This window comes from Brachyistius frenatus, unplaced genomic scaffold (genome assembly GCF_029030835.1).
Source record: "Brachyistius frenatus isolate BFR_SWC_R1_liver_20210118 unplaced genomic scaffold, ASM2903083v1 Contig_32, whole genome shotgun sequence".
NCBI classification, from domain to species: domain Eukaryota; kingdom Metazoa; phylum Chordata; class Actinopteri; family Embiotocidae; genus Brachyistius; species Brachyistius frenatus.
In genome coordinates, this window is record NW_027210631.1 from 1,281,236 (window position 1) to 1,295,145 (window position 13,910).

General features: G+C 41.3%; 1 protein-coding gene across 1 annotated transcript in view; it reads right to left on the reverse strand.

The window, feature by feature from the left end:
- Positions 1-346: 346 nt before the first annotated feature.
- The window catches only part of LOC138621745 (copine-8), an 82,921-nt gene continuing 69,357 nt past the window's right edge, over positions 347-13,910 (reverse strand). The window contains exons 14-20 of the mRNA XM_069700004.1: positions 10,815-10,861; positions 9,297-9,478; positions 8,202-8,329; positions 5,928-6,030; positions 4,221-4,278; positions 3,870-3,943; positions 347-1,327 (exon numbers count right to left, since the gene is read on the reverse strand). Of these exons, the coding sequence (XP_069556105.1) occupies positions 1,139-1,327; positions 3,870-3,943; positions 4,221-4,278; positions 5,928-6,030; positions 8,202-8,329; positions 9,297-9,478; positions 10,815-10,861 (781 nt within the window). The 3' untranslated portion in view covers positions 347-1,138. The remainder of the gene's footprint in view (positions 1,328-3,869; positions 3,944-4,220; positions 4,279-5,927; positions 6,031-8,201; positions 8,330-9,296; positions 9,479-10,814; positions 10,862-13,910) is intronic.

Consider the following 13,910-nt stretch of genomic DNA (forward strand, 5'->3'; position numbering starts at 1 on the left):
GTTGAGTTGAATTATTTATGAAGTTCATTATTTTAAGCGTTCCAAAAACAAACAAAAAAAAGAAATTTGCTTCGTTATTCATCACATTCTGGAACAAAACCTGTTGCTCTTCAGATGAGCAAATGTTGAATGGGAAAAGCAGCTAATAAAAAAAAGTGACAGAGTCGCCAAAGAAAAGAGAGAAAGAGCGATCGCTACAGACGCGAAGATGAGCTGTGACGGGGAGAAAAGACGGATGGGGTGAAGTGACAAACGGTAATAGAGGCAGGCAGGCGGCCCCCTCCTCCCTCTCCTCCCCCCGCCCTCCACCCCGACCTCAACCTCCACCCCCCCCTCCACCCTCCCCTTCAAAAGACGGACAAGACAGATGGGTAGAAGAGGTAGTGCAGGGCCACTATATGCATGCACTTGACTGAGGCTACACTCATGCAAAAAAGGTTAATACGAACACTAGAATACGGTACGGTACGGTACGGCACGGTACAGAAGAGCTACCAGGACCTGCACTGCTGCCACCTGACTCATGCCGGGAGAGAGAGAGAGAGAGAGAGAGAGAGAGAGAGTATTACAAGCTTCATATTGAAACTATATGTATATAAAAGTACCAACAGTAGAAATCCTTGTAAACAGTGAGTGAGTTGGAGCAAGACAGAGGAGAGAGAGAGAGAGAGAAGAAGAAGTAGTTAACATATGTCCAGTTATTTACAGAAGTTATTGTTCGTTTAAGATCAAGTAATTCCTTTGTTTGTCTGGAGACATTCTCTTTACAACGTTTCCAAAAAAGCGGCCCATTATTACTTCTTTCCTTCTTTTCTTCCTTCCGTGTTTTTTTCACAGCTTTAAATCAAGACCCTTCGATCTCTCTCCGAAGCCTCCCGGCGTTTTCCAGGCAAATCAAAATAAAGATTTCCAGACAGGAACAGGAATGCTCGACAGTGGAAGTAAACAGACTCTCGTTGGCTTTTTCTGCCCCCAAAAGCGTCACTCTCCTGGCCCGACACGTAGCTTCCTGAACACGAGATAGACCGCTGTGATCCACGGCAGCAAGGCATGGAGAGCGGCTTTAAGGAAATGGAAGCATTTCACGCGCAAAGTTTAGCGAACCCCTGACTTCGAAACTCTTCTCCAGTTTGCTGCTTTATATCTGGGTTTGGAGGAGCTGGGCTGGTGGCGTGTAGGGAGGTGGCGCAGGCGAAGGCTTGATCCCGCGGGTCCGCATGTAGGAGAGGAACTGGTCCGGGATCTCGGCCAGGACGTCCTTGGCGAGCCGGGCCATGCTCAGGATGTGGTTCCCTGTTCGGTCGATGTAGTCCCTAAATGGGACAAACTGAGAGGGAAGAAATGTGAGTTAAAGTGGACGTGTTGAAGAGAAAAACAAAAAAAAACATTCAATCAAAACAGTTACACAAGGTACTATTAGAATAAAAATATTCTTACATTTTTCCTTAATCATACTTACAACACAAGGACAACCAATCAGGGCTGGGAACAGAACTTCGATACTTTTGCGCCACCGATCGAATTGCTTCGATATTATGCGTTATCAAAAAAAAAACGCCTTTCCATTTCATGATTATTTTGGTAAAAATAAAGCAATCTCACCAGAGAATCCACCCTAATCAAGACACCGCAGACTCGCCCTGTTTACTGAAATGGTTGTCGGGTAAACACGAGCTGGTGAATGTGAAACTCTCTGCGAAACAGCACTCGCAGAAAAATCTGATCTGGTAACCGAGATAAGCAGCAAATGTAGGAACAAGAAATTATTTCTGTCAAAAAGGATTTAATTGCCCTTTAAAGTCATCGTATTAGATATACTGTATGTGCTTTTACTATTTTTTTTCTTGCAGGTCAACAGTTTCACTACATAATAAGCTCCACCTCACCGGCGACATCATCACTGATCTTAAGTTTTTCATGGTGTTGCTACAGAATCCCTACACGTCTGTTGTTGCTGACGTCTCTATCCATCAGGCCATGCGGCAACCTAATAGTTACACGTTAAGACTGCTGTCGTCTTTGCCGTCGTTACCCACCTGCTGTGATTTAATTAACAGAACCACATATTAATGATAGTCACAAACCGTCACAGATAGACGCTCTTACATGGGAGATATTGCTGAACTAAATGAGGGCAGATTGGAGAGCGTTTCCTTTATTTAATGAGATGTTGTCACCTACAATCACACGATCATATGAGAAGCTAATTTGTGCTGGAAAAGCCGTGCCGCAGAAGCTAGGCCTCACCATGTCACACGGGGCTATTAGCTCGCTGATAATGAGCGCCTGTAGGCTGAGCTGGTGTAATGTTCCAGGACTGAAACTTAGTTTTACACCATCGGCAGGCCGCTCCTGCATGAAGCGTCCGTGCATGTGTGTATCTGTGTACTCGAGCTTGTTAAAAAGCTAATGAGGGTGCCTCCCCCGTCCACGTGGCTCCGAGGGAAGGTGCGAGGAAGCAGGATATGACAGGGCGGTATAAAGGTCACAGAAGAGAAAAAAAAAAAACTTGACTTCATCGCGCCGCGATCAAAGAAACGACCCGCTGTGAATGTTTGCAGTTCGTCTCTTTGCCGTGACGCCAGGATATGGCATAAATCTGGACCGCTTGTCACTGTGATGTGATCAGCAACACAAACAGGAATACAAATAAAAAGGGAGGAAAGGGATGAATGCGTGGTTGAACAGATGATCGAAGGGTTAAAGGAATGAATGCCCAACTGTATACAGTAAGATTTTGAGTTCATACAGTTAAGGTGCATCTATTTGGCGGCTACCCACTCTGTCAGCATCCACTTCATATCACGATCATGGGCACACTAACACTGAAATAACTGTCAAAAAAAAGCAAATCAAAACGGTAGCCTCTAATGTGGCAATGTACTGTAGAAGGAAGAAGTTTTGCTTGTGTCTTCACACTACTTCAAAGGTCCCTTTTGCATGACTGATTGCAGACCCCATAATGCTCTTGGCTTTTTAAGCCAGCCATTAGGCCACGGGTTGGAGCTGAAGGTCTCCGTTCATCCACTTTAATGAGAAAGGGAGCCTCAGAGAAAGATGGGGGGGACAGAGACTGGGGATCATGCCATTATCTGTCTCTCTCTCTCTCTCTGTGTGTGTGTGTGTGTGTGTGTGTGTGTGTGTGTGTGTGTGTGTGTGTGTGTGTGTGTGTGTGTGTGTGTGTGTGTGTGTGTGTGTGTGTGTGTGTGTGTGTGTGTGTGTGTGTGTGTGTGTGTGTGTCTCTGTGTGTTTTGACATATGGGATCTGGTGCACATTTGGGTCGAGGCGACCAGGTGTCTGTCTGCTCTGGAGATTCCAGACCTCCAAGCGCCCCAAAAGCCCCAGGCTTATGTTAGAGGCACAATTTATGCTGTAACCGAAATCTTTGTTGGGAATATGCACCGCTGAAACATCAACTGACCCGACAGGAGCCTTGAGGTGGCTCCTACTTTTTCATCCAATTTTGAGATCTTGATTTGTCTAGTCTCTTTGGTTAAATTATCACGGAGCAAACCTGAGGTCAGCCAGTGTTGCAGCACAGAGAAAAAAAATGAACGCATTGCATGAAGACGGGAAGTAAACGGAGGATAAGAGGTAACACCCAAAGGCACTGCAGGAATAGATAGGGTTGCATCCTAATTGGTGTAGACTTCGGGTTAATTCTTAAACTGTTGGACCAACCTTTGACCAAACAACTGACCACCAAATTACATATGTTGTGTGCTGAAAGTCAACCAAGCTGTAAACAACAGAAACCTTCCCCAACGTGAGCAGAGTGCAACGCCGTGTACATTACCATTGTATTCTTTATAAAGTACATTTAGGGATATAAGGAGGCTTCAATTCCTTGATATTTAAAGAGTAGAACCTGAACAATGTCCCTCTCAGCGTATCTTCCTCTGGACGAGATTCGGATTTCATCGCCGTCCAACTCCACCATGGCTGCAGAGAGTAAAAAGGATTAAAAGAAAAAAAAAGGTTTAGGAGGATCTGTTGAAAACGCATGCAACTGTAGCATGTGTACATTATTTCACAATTATGAGTGCCAACTTAAACCTATAATTAAAAAAATCTGATGATATTGGTTAACCAAAAACCTGACCAGTAGATGGAAGATGAGCAACTCCACAGTAAGAAATTCTGAATCTCAGAAAATGTCTAAACAAAAAAAAAAGAAGAAGCTTTTTTTCACAAATAATTGAAGATCCCGGTGACTTACCATCAAATTCTGCTGGCCCTACTCCCACAATGATGATGGACATTGGCAGACAGGATGCCTACATGAGAGAAAGGAAGAGGACCAATAAATAGATCATAAAATTCAAACATTTGAAAAAAAATTTTTTTTTACCCTTCGTTAAAAAGGTAAAAATTAGTTTCGGGTTCGTCCTTTCGCATATTCAGTATCCACCCCCCCCATCAGTGTTGAAGAAATCATGGCTTGTTCATGTCTTGCAGTAAAGATACAGAATGTGTAAGCATGTGTGTGAATCCTTGATGTGCATGTTTTCCGCAGCACCTCCCGGAGCGCTGCGTGGGTTGAGACATCACAGGCAATAATATTTGAGATGAGAATCAACAACACAGCCTGAACTCACTGACAGCTTACAAATGACATGTGTTTGTGTTTGTGTGTGTGTGTGTGTGTGTGTGTGTCTGTTCAGCGTGTTCAGCGTGTTTGAGGAATGTTTTGACCTCGGGCTGCAGAGATGGATGATCTTATCAAAACCTCTCTTTAATTTTTTGCTCCCACTGGTAAAGGATTTTCTTTGGGTCTCTAAATCTGCGTCAACCCCATCTTTTTTTTTTTCTTTTTTTTTTCCTTTCACCATTTTCCTCATACCCTGCCACCTTTTCCTCTTGTTTTCTCTTTAAAACTCTCAACTCCTCCTTTCCTGTTGCTTTCACGGGCCTGAGATGGATCGCTGGCTCGAAAAAAAAAAAGCCTGCTGTTCACTGTTCATTTTGTTGTTCTGCCATGACTTGACAGTGATGGAGAGGACCGAGCGAGGGGGAATGAACATGCTGTCAAAAGTGAGAGCGACACAACAAATACTAGAAATTAATAGCAGAATAAACCCCCGAGTCACATTACATTCCTGTTGGCACTGCAAGGAAGGAAGGACAGATGTGTAGAAAAGAGTAAAATATTTGTAATTGTGATGTTTGCGTACGTTCTGCGGTTTCTGGTTCCGGTAGATTAACATTATCGGGAAGTCCAACAAGTCGTGCCTTTTCTCCATGCAGTAATACTTTTGTCAATAGATTTGTAAGCTGACAGTTATCCATGAAATAAACCGATTCAAAGGCCGATTTATGTGCTCAGGAAGCCCAAAGATTTGTATGGCAAGGATTTAAAAGACATTCTTTTGCTCAACTGTAATTCGTTTTCAGGTCGTGACATATCGGCTCATTTGCATACAGTTTTGCACTGATTGTAAATGTCTTCATTGGAGGAGGCTTTCTTTTTGGTTGCAGTTTTGCGAAAAGAGCTTTTTCTCATTATCTAGTTTTCATGATTGCAATTTAACACAGTAACAGCACAGGGCTCGGTGGTTAGCACTGTTGTCTCACTGCGGGAAGGTCCTGGGTTTTAATCCCGTCCCTCCCGGCTGTGAGATCCTTTCTGCGTTAAGAGTGTTTGCGTGGGTTTCCTTTGGCTGCTCCAGTTTCCTCCCACCATCAAAAACATGTACGTGAGGCCTAATAATCCTGTTAGTACACCGGGCCAAGGCACTGGCAAAAAAAAAACTGCTAATGAGTTTGCACACAGCATGGGGCAAAATGCAGAGAATCAATTCCCTCACTGGGATCAATAAAGTACTTCAAAAATAATGATGAAAAGTCAAATGCAACTGACATTTTTCAAAACACCGTAGAACTCTTTACCAGGTCAGGTGCTAACAGCTACATCACATGCCCTTACATTGACAATGGACTCCTTGGTCTGAGCCATATCGGAGATGACGCCGTCCGTGATGATGAGGAGCACAAAGTACTGAGAGCCGTCCTTCACCGAAGCTGCATACCTGTGCACAAAAACACACAAAACCATCTTTGGAGCTACAGTACGTCAGAGCTCCTCGTGTCTTTTGTTTAATTATTGTGAATGTTATTGTTTAATTATCATAATTATTGATGGAGCATATCAAACATCATCCTGTAATTAGAGTGCACAAAAATAGTGAGGTGGCAATAAGGCATTACTCATCCTCCTAAATGTCACTCACTTCCCACTCTGGAGGATCTTAATCTCCCGTGTGAGCTGTGAACTGACTGATACTGATATTTACACACTGAGATTATTTGAGTTGCTTCGGTTTCTGTTAAGCTTCACCTTTCTGCACCGAGAGCTAAGACCGCCTGCTCCCCTCCAGCGATAACTGATACTTAAGTGGTTCTCACTGTTGGTGATCAGACAGAGGAAGACTGAGATAGAGCGAAACAAGTGAGGAATGGCAGAAAGAGATGGCAGGGGAGGAGAAATCAAGTTAATAATTACGAAGCTGCATGTGAGAGCGGAGTAAGGCAGAGTAGATGAAACATGGAGGTGGTTTATAAACAGAAAGGCAGAGGAGAAGGTAAGATGTAGAGGCTGGAATTACACATGAAGGGTGAGAAAAAACAGCATGATAACAATCGCCTGTACTTGGTAACAAACTGTAAGGAAACTTAAAGTGGACAAATAGGCCGCACAGTTGCTGTAGAAAGATGCTACATGCATCTCCAACACCTAGTTTTAACAGTTTTTAATGAGGTTTAGTCATCGACTGAATAAAAATAAAAAATAAAAGTGGACGTAGCTTCCGTGTCTAAAACGTTAAGTGCCTTCAACTGCAATACCACCGAGGGCCACTAGGGCGAGCTTAAATTTAGTTTTGCTGCCATTAGACCCTCATTCAACTTCTCTCATAAAAAACAAAGTCAATATATTTTTTTCCATGAGGATCTGGAGACTGGCTTAGAGGAGGAGAGGGGTTTCTGTAAAATGCAGTCTTGTTTATTATATTAACATGTTAAACAAGACTGTTGACATGAATGTTTAACAAACATATTTAACACCGTTTGCGGGTTATATTTGCTTTATTGGTTAATATTTGAATTTCATAATCTCTTATTTAGAAGATTATTTTAAAGTGAAAGAAAGAAGAGAAGCGACATGCGAAAGTCGCATGTCTCCCCGTTAAATATATAACCATAGAAACAGGAGCATTAGCTCAGCCTTAAATAAGACTGGGAACAGAGTATACAGGGATATCAAAACGCCCACACCTCCAAAGCTCACTAATTAACATATCGTGTTTGTTTAACATGCGCAAACATCAAAGTGTAAAAATAAAAAGCCTGTATGAAGTCCATATGCCCAGCGAACAAATAGTACGGTACATAATCCTCTGGTAGGGATTAAACCACCTGGATAACATGTTAATTAGTGAGCTTTACAGGCGTCGGTAGGCAGACTTTGATGCGGACTATATACAACTAGGCTGTTTCCAGTTTTTTTTGCCACGCTGAACTAATCAGCGGCTGTCGCAAGCTTGTTTAACAGAAAGCCTTTCAGCCTTTGCATTTAACTCTTGAAAAAAGCAATTAAACAGGTTTATAAAACTGAAAAATTCTTTGAAAAACAAACAACAAATAAGTGATTAGTTTGATGGAAAAAAAAAAAAACAGATGAGTGGAGAAAAGGGCGTGAAGGGTATCCGAGTGACATGACAGGCTGAATAAGGGAAATACTGCATCTGTATAACCTGTGCAACCTGATGAGACACATCACTTGAGTACATCTCTTTAATTACAGACTTGCATGAATACTTTCTTCATGTCTTGTTTTGTTTTGAAGAACTTTGTGTAGATCGTGTGTCTACTTGGCTTCCCCACAGCATAAATTATTTTCTCATCGAAACACGCAAACAAACATGTAATCAGCTGTCAGCTACTTTCTCTGTTTGTGTCGCGAGTTATTTTTCTCTCTTTTTCCCTCCAACTCTTGTTAGCTACCTGGCAACACTTACCTCCCAGAGCTCATTATGGAAAACCTGAGTGTCGGTAGCAGAGTGAAATGTACTCGCTGTTCTTTCACACGTACTCAAATGATTTGATGTTCATTATCGAAGCAGCGATAGCAAATATACAAGTGTAAAACAGTTTTGACACATTTTACATTAAATCCTTTGGTTCACTGGTGTTTTTTTGTTACCTGGCCACATGGTTGATGACGGGCGAAAAGTTAGTGGGTCCGTAGAGCTGAACTGATTTCAGACTCTGGTAGTAGGCTTCCATTACACCCTCGATACCGGCACAGTACGGGTTCTGGGGGTTCCCGTTCTGGAGAAGAAAGGAGAGGATCAACTTCCACGATTAGTCCGAGATTCATCCAGGAGAGGCAGGTGGAAAAAAAACAGGCTCAGGAATAACTCGTGTTCTACAGGGTTTTGACTGGCAAAATGTTCAAATAAATAAATTACCTACAAACAATTTATACACTTTTAGTTTATTAGGTATTAACTAAAGTAATGCAGTCTAATACAAAAGTCCTGCGGTGAATCAAGTCTTTAGCTGGGGATACATAATAAACTGGAAGGTGACTGTACATACAACTATATCACATACAGTATATAGTGAAGATAATTAGCTCACAAGAGATATTCATTTTTCTTTTAAATATCCCAAATTTTGGTTCATTGATTGTGTCAAGCCTTTTGTCTCAAAACTTTTGAGAAATCTGGTAGGATATAAAATAAAGTTTCAAAACATAGTGAAGTGAAATCATAAATAGTCAATGAATGAACCTCAACTCCTTTTATTTATGAGTGGAATTCACTTATAAGTAAACTCTACAGTTATAGCAAAATGACTTAATGTCTGTGCCCTGCTGCAGTCATTTGAGAAAACACTTTGTTGTGTTTTTTTGCTTGTTTTATTGACAGGAGTTTGTGTAAATTGCTTCTGAGGGACTGACATTTAAACCCCAAAACCTGAATCTGTCTATGACCTGCAAATGCCCCATTGTTCTATTATAAAAAGGCACATCCTTGTTTTACCCATTGTTTATGTGAATAAAATATACACCACTGTGCAGCAAATGTAAAAATATGAATACAAATGGGTTTAAAAAAGTGGTTTCGGTTAGTGTGTTTTCTTCCTCATGGTCTCTCGTCTGTCTCACTCCAACACTAATTATAGCTCACACATTATGGATGACTTTCTGTTGGCCGCAGAGGGCTGCTTCAAAAGCCCAATGCATTGGCCAACTCCACTGCTTCCTCCCTCCTCGTCTCACTTTTGTCCTTACCAAGGCAAATTCATGGGAGATCCGTCCATCAGGTGGCAGTTTGGCTCCAAAGCCCAGCGCGGGGAACATCTTATCGCTGTCGTAGTCCTGAATGATTTCTCCTACTGCCTTCAGGGCCATGGCGTAGGCGTTCAGCTGGTAGGGACTCATGTAGTGGAGTGAGGTGGGCTGGGCTGGGTTACCTGTATGAGACAGAGGGACCACGGGGTGTTCAGTGAATCAAAATGTCACCCTTTACACACACAAAAAAAGAGTAAATGTATGTTTTATTGATTGCAACAACTGTGATCTTAAGGAAACTGTTGGGTCAAAAGTTGGATGATTTACTCAACTGGACCTAATACAAAAAAATTTAAGTAAAAGAAGCCAGACGTAGTTTTTAAAATCGTTATTTTACAGAACATAATGCAGAAAAAGATGCTTGGAGTAAATTAGAAACTGTTCTATTTTCTAAATTTATTTAGTTATTTATGATTATTAATTTTCCAGTGAAGTTCACTGTTTCAGTGCACTGGTATAATTTTGGACAATGAATTTTATTGGTAAACAGTAAAATATCCTGCCTTTATTACATATACTTGTGACAAGTGTTGAATAAATATATCTGAGAGACCAAAGATGTGTGTCTACACAAAGAATATGAGCCGATATATCGACATCAGAATGTTTTACCAACAAATATCGGTATCGGCATCTGAGTTGAAAGTCCAGTATTGATCGAGCTCTACTTTTAACTAGCACATGAAAACCAGAAAAAGGTAATAAATCATCCATCCATGGATGCCAGAGGCCGTGTGGGCGAAATGGTGGTCTATGAAAATATATATATGAAGAGCTGCTTGTACTTTAAAATTGTGTTTTACCAGTAATTAATTTGTTAGAGTTCACTGTAGCAGTAAGTGCTTCTAAAACAACTATCTAATAGGTCTCTCGTGATTCAATATTGGTATTTTTGTAAACCAAAACTTGAGTAGATCCATTATAGCTTCACTGATGGAGTTAAATTGGCTGCTAATTATCTTAATGTAATATGAATTATTTTGATCTCCATTGTACCTATATTCATATTACCTATTACCATATTACATATTATTTTAAATAAACTGCAGCACCCCTGTGGGTATTGAGATTTCAGTGATAGACCGACGAGATCAAGTACATCTCAACCTCAAACACATTTTTTTTTTACAGCCACTGCCTGAAAGCTCTCATTACAGTTAATAGGATTTGGCTCAATTGTCATCGCCTGTCCTACTAGGACTGAGCTCAAGGGTAGATGGATAATGCAGCCCTTAAATCACAGCCATCGTTATCACATGTTACTGCGCTGAGCTTTAGCTGCCAGGTGCGATGGAGTGGACCATTAAGAAACACTTGATTCTCCATCTGCATATATTTGAATAAACACTCCCAAGGCTTTCGGCATGCTAAGTGTGTCTTTATGAGGGTCTTTGAATGTGTGTGCACATTAAAAGTAGGTGTGTGTGTGTTTGTGTGTGTGTTTACACAAATGCTCACCATTTGACGCTGTGAAATCAATGGCCACGGTGAAGTTAATCTGGGTCCTTGCGAGACAAAAGCAGAAAGATAATTCATTAAATCAACAATCATCCTCTGAGAAAAATATTTTGAAAATGTCTGACCAGATTATTTTATGTGTAGGGCTGGATATGGTTCCAGTGTTGATAGCTATAGCTTGAGTTTAATGCCGGTTCCTGAATGATATTTTTTACGATACCAATTTAATGAAATACATTTTAAGAAAACGGAAAACTGCATCATAGATTAAGGTACAAATCTTTGTTTTCATAGAGTTAAGAGGGGGAGAGCAAAACCCAGGTTGTTTTTCGTAGCTACTTCAGTTGATACTTCAGTTTGCTCATGTTCCCCAAATACCTCATGCTAGTAGATAATAGCCAGCCGGCCGTACAGAGAGAAGCTTTAATTTACTGCAGCACACACAACTTACACAAGTATGTGGCCAAAAATGAAGGATTCTAATACAAGATTACCCGAAATTGAAACAGAGTGATTTTATCTAACATCAGTTGGCCAAAGTAAAGCCAATGTATGTAAAAAGCTGAATTTTTAAGTAATTCGGTACACAGCCCAAGTTGCTACAATAGAGCGACATGAAAGTTTGCACCAAATTTCCAGAGAATCCATCCTGTGTTTGGATGTCAAAAGCATAAACATTGACAATGGGAGGGGGGGGGGGGTTACCAAAGTTATTAGGAATTATCGACTGGAGATGCTGAATTAGTCACAAAAGTTTGTGGCAAACAATGCAAACGTTGTTGGGCGACAGCGTTTCTGTCTGGATAAAAGTCGTGGCCGAGCTTGATCTCGAGTCTCTCTGGATCAAAACCTTCCCCAACTTGGTAAACTGCAGGACCAGGATGTGGTTAAGCGCTCTGTAGGCCTGTCACAGCATTTTTCACACCAATCCTCACCCAGTGCCAAACACACATAAAAGCCTCTCTGTCTACCTTACACACAATCTCTGGTGTCAAACACCCAGCAGCTCATCATCTTTGTCACCTCGCCAGGCCATGTAAAGTGCAGACGCTGCGTCGTCCAGAGGGGACAGAAGAAGGAGGAGAGAGAGGAGGGGGAGTTCACGGCACATTTAATGATCAGCCCACGTGGCCAGGGCTTTCTGGGTTTTCAAAATACAGGGAAAACACAATGCCGTGGGTGCTAAGCTGCCCTGTCATATTAGCATACAGAGTCTAGTAGAGTTGCATCTTAAAACACGAGAGCAATAAAGACAGTGGGGGAAGAGCACATGCTTTATGCTCACAAATGACAAATGGACAGAGCCACTGTACTTTACTTTCACACATTCCTACAACCAAATTCACTCAGATTTTGCCGTTTTATGAAAATGATTACTTACATGTTAATCACCAGAATTAGTGGCTTCCAATCTTTTGTCACATCTTAAAAACCCAGTAAAATGTCAAATGAAAAACCGTGAAAAAGCTTAAACCATAAGAGCAACGTGCTGTCTTCTTTGTGGCTGAGCCTGCACTCTGACCTCTCCGGTGATCGCCATCCAGCATTTAACGTTGTGCCCATTAAGCAGTCATGAGCAACATAAAGGCAGTTCAGGTCAAAATGTTATTCAAAATAGGCCGTTAGGCTCTGGGGTTGCTTTGACCACTTTAGTCCGGCCTTAAATATACAATGTCAAGGACAACTAGATAGACTGAGGTAAACATTTTTTCAGACTTTCATGTTTGACTTTGGTGATCCCTTGACTTTCCCTCTAGCGCCACCATATGGTTGAGATTTGCTTTGTAGTGGAACGTCTCTACATTATTTGCAAAACTAATCCAGCCTATTGTTCACAGCTTCAGTTTTAGTATGATGATAGTCTGGAAACCCTGTTTGCATGAAGGTTCACTCTGCCTTTCTGAAAGGCAAACCAGTGGGGCTGTCTGAGAACAATTGCAGCAGTGGTAGAGCCAAATGTGTTGGCGCAACGCAGGCAAATATTGATGAATTGAGGCTTGGTGAGTTTTAGTGCACAAAATACACCATATGGTGGTCAATGCCAATTGATTAAAAGCTAATCCAATAGTTAAAAAATTAACCCTGGGTCTACACCCAATAGGATGCAATGACTGGAAATTATCCCCAATGGAGTGTGTACAGAGACAAATAGAATTTGGGTCTGATAATAACAGGCTGATTGGACTCAGCTGTATTTAGTGCTAATTAGTAATTGCTAGAATGCTAACACGCATCTGCTAAACCTCAGCCCACTGAATTTATCTGCTGAACACAGCATTGCAAACATGTATTGAAGTCAAAGGATTGCTATACCTAGGTATGTATGTATGTATGTAAGTAGGCATCACTTTAGACTCTTAGTTATGTTTTTCAACATGCAGTGATTTTTACAGGTTTTGTGACTTTTTCTGCTGTTTGAAAACTGTTATCTGAAAAGTGCATTCCTTCCTTGAAGTTTCGCATGAATCATTACAACTTCGACTAGAGGTTTTTACATCGGTCTACAGTTATGTGATTCCTCCAGTAGTAAAGTACATTTAAAAATTTTTGAGCTACATACAAGCCTTTTTTCTTCAAAAAGTTCATATGAGGGTTTAACCCAACAGTGACATTGTGAAAAGCCAAAATGGGAATTACAGCATTATCATTAAGGTGATTTACTTCACCAACGTAATGAAAACAAAAAAAACCCCACTTAAGGTAGCATTTTTAGGGGACAGTTGCAAGGACAACGGGCCAGAGAAGGAGTGATTTCTGGTCCAGTTCCCCATGCTGGCATAGACAAGCTTCAGCCAAGCAGTCTAAATTATGTATGGCTACTTTCCCTCCCACCCAACTCTCTCCGTCACACACGCACAAAGTCTGAGAGAGGAACTCGAATTGTGTAAGAGTAAATGGCTGCCAAGAAAAGCAAGGTGAACTGGAGAACAGGCAATAATGAAGGACAAAAATAGATGAGATATAAACCAGACCCTGATTAAACACACCAACTGTGAAATGTCAGCGCAAGAAAACAATGTCAGAGTGTTCAGATGAGTCAGAACTATGATGGACAATTTTGAAACTGTCAAGAAAATAATGACAACAACATAATGG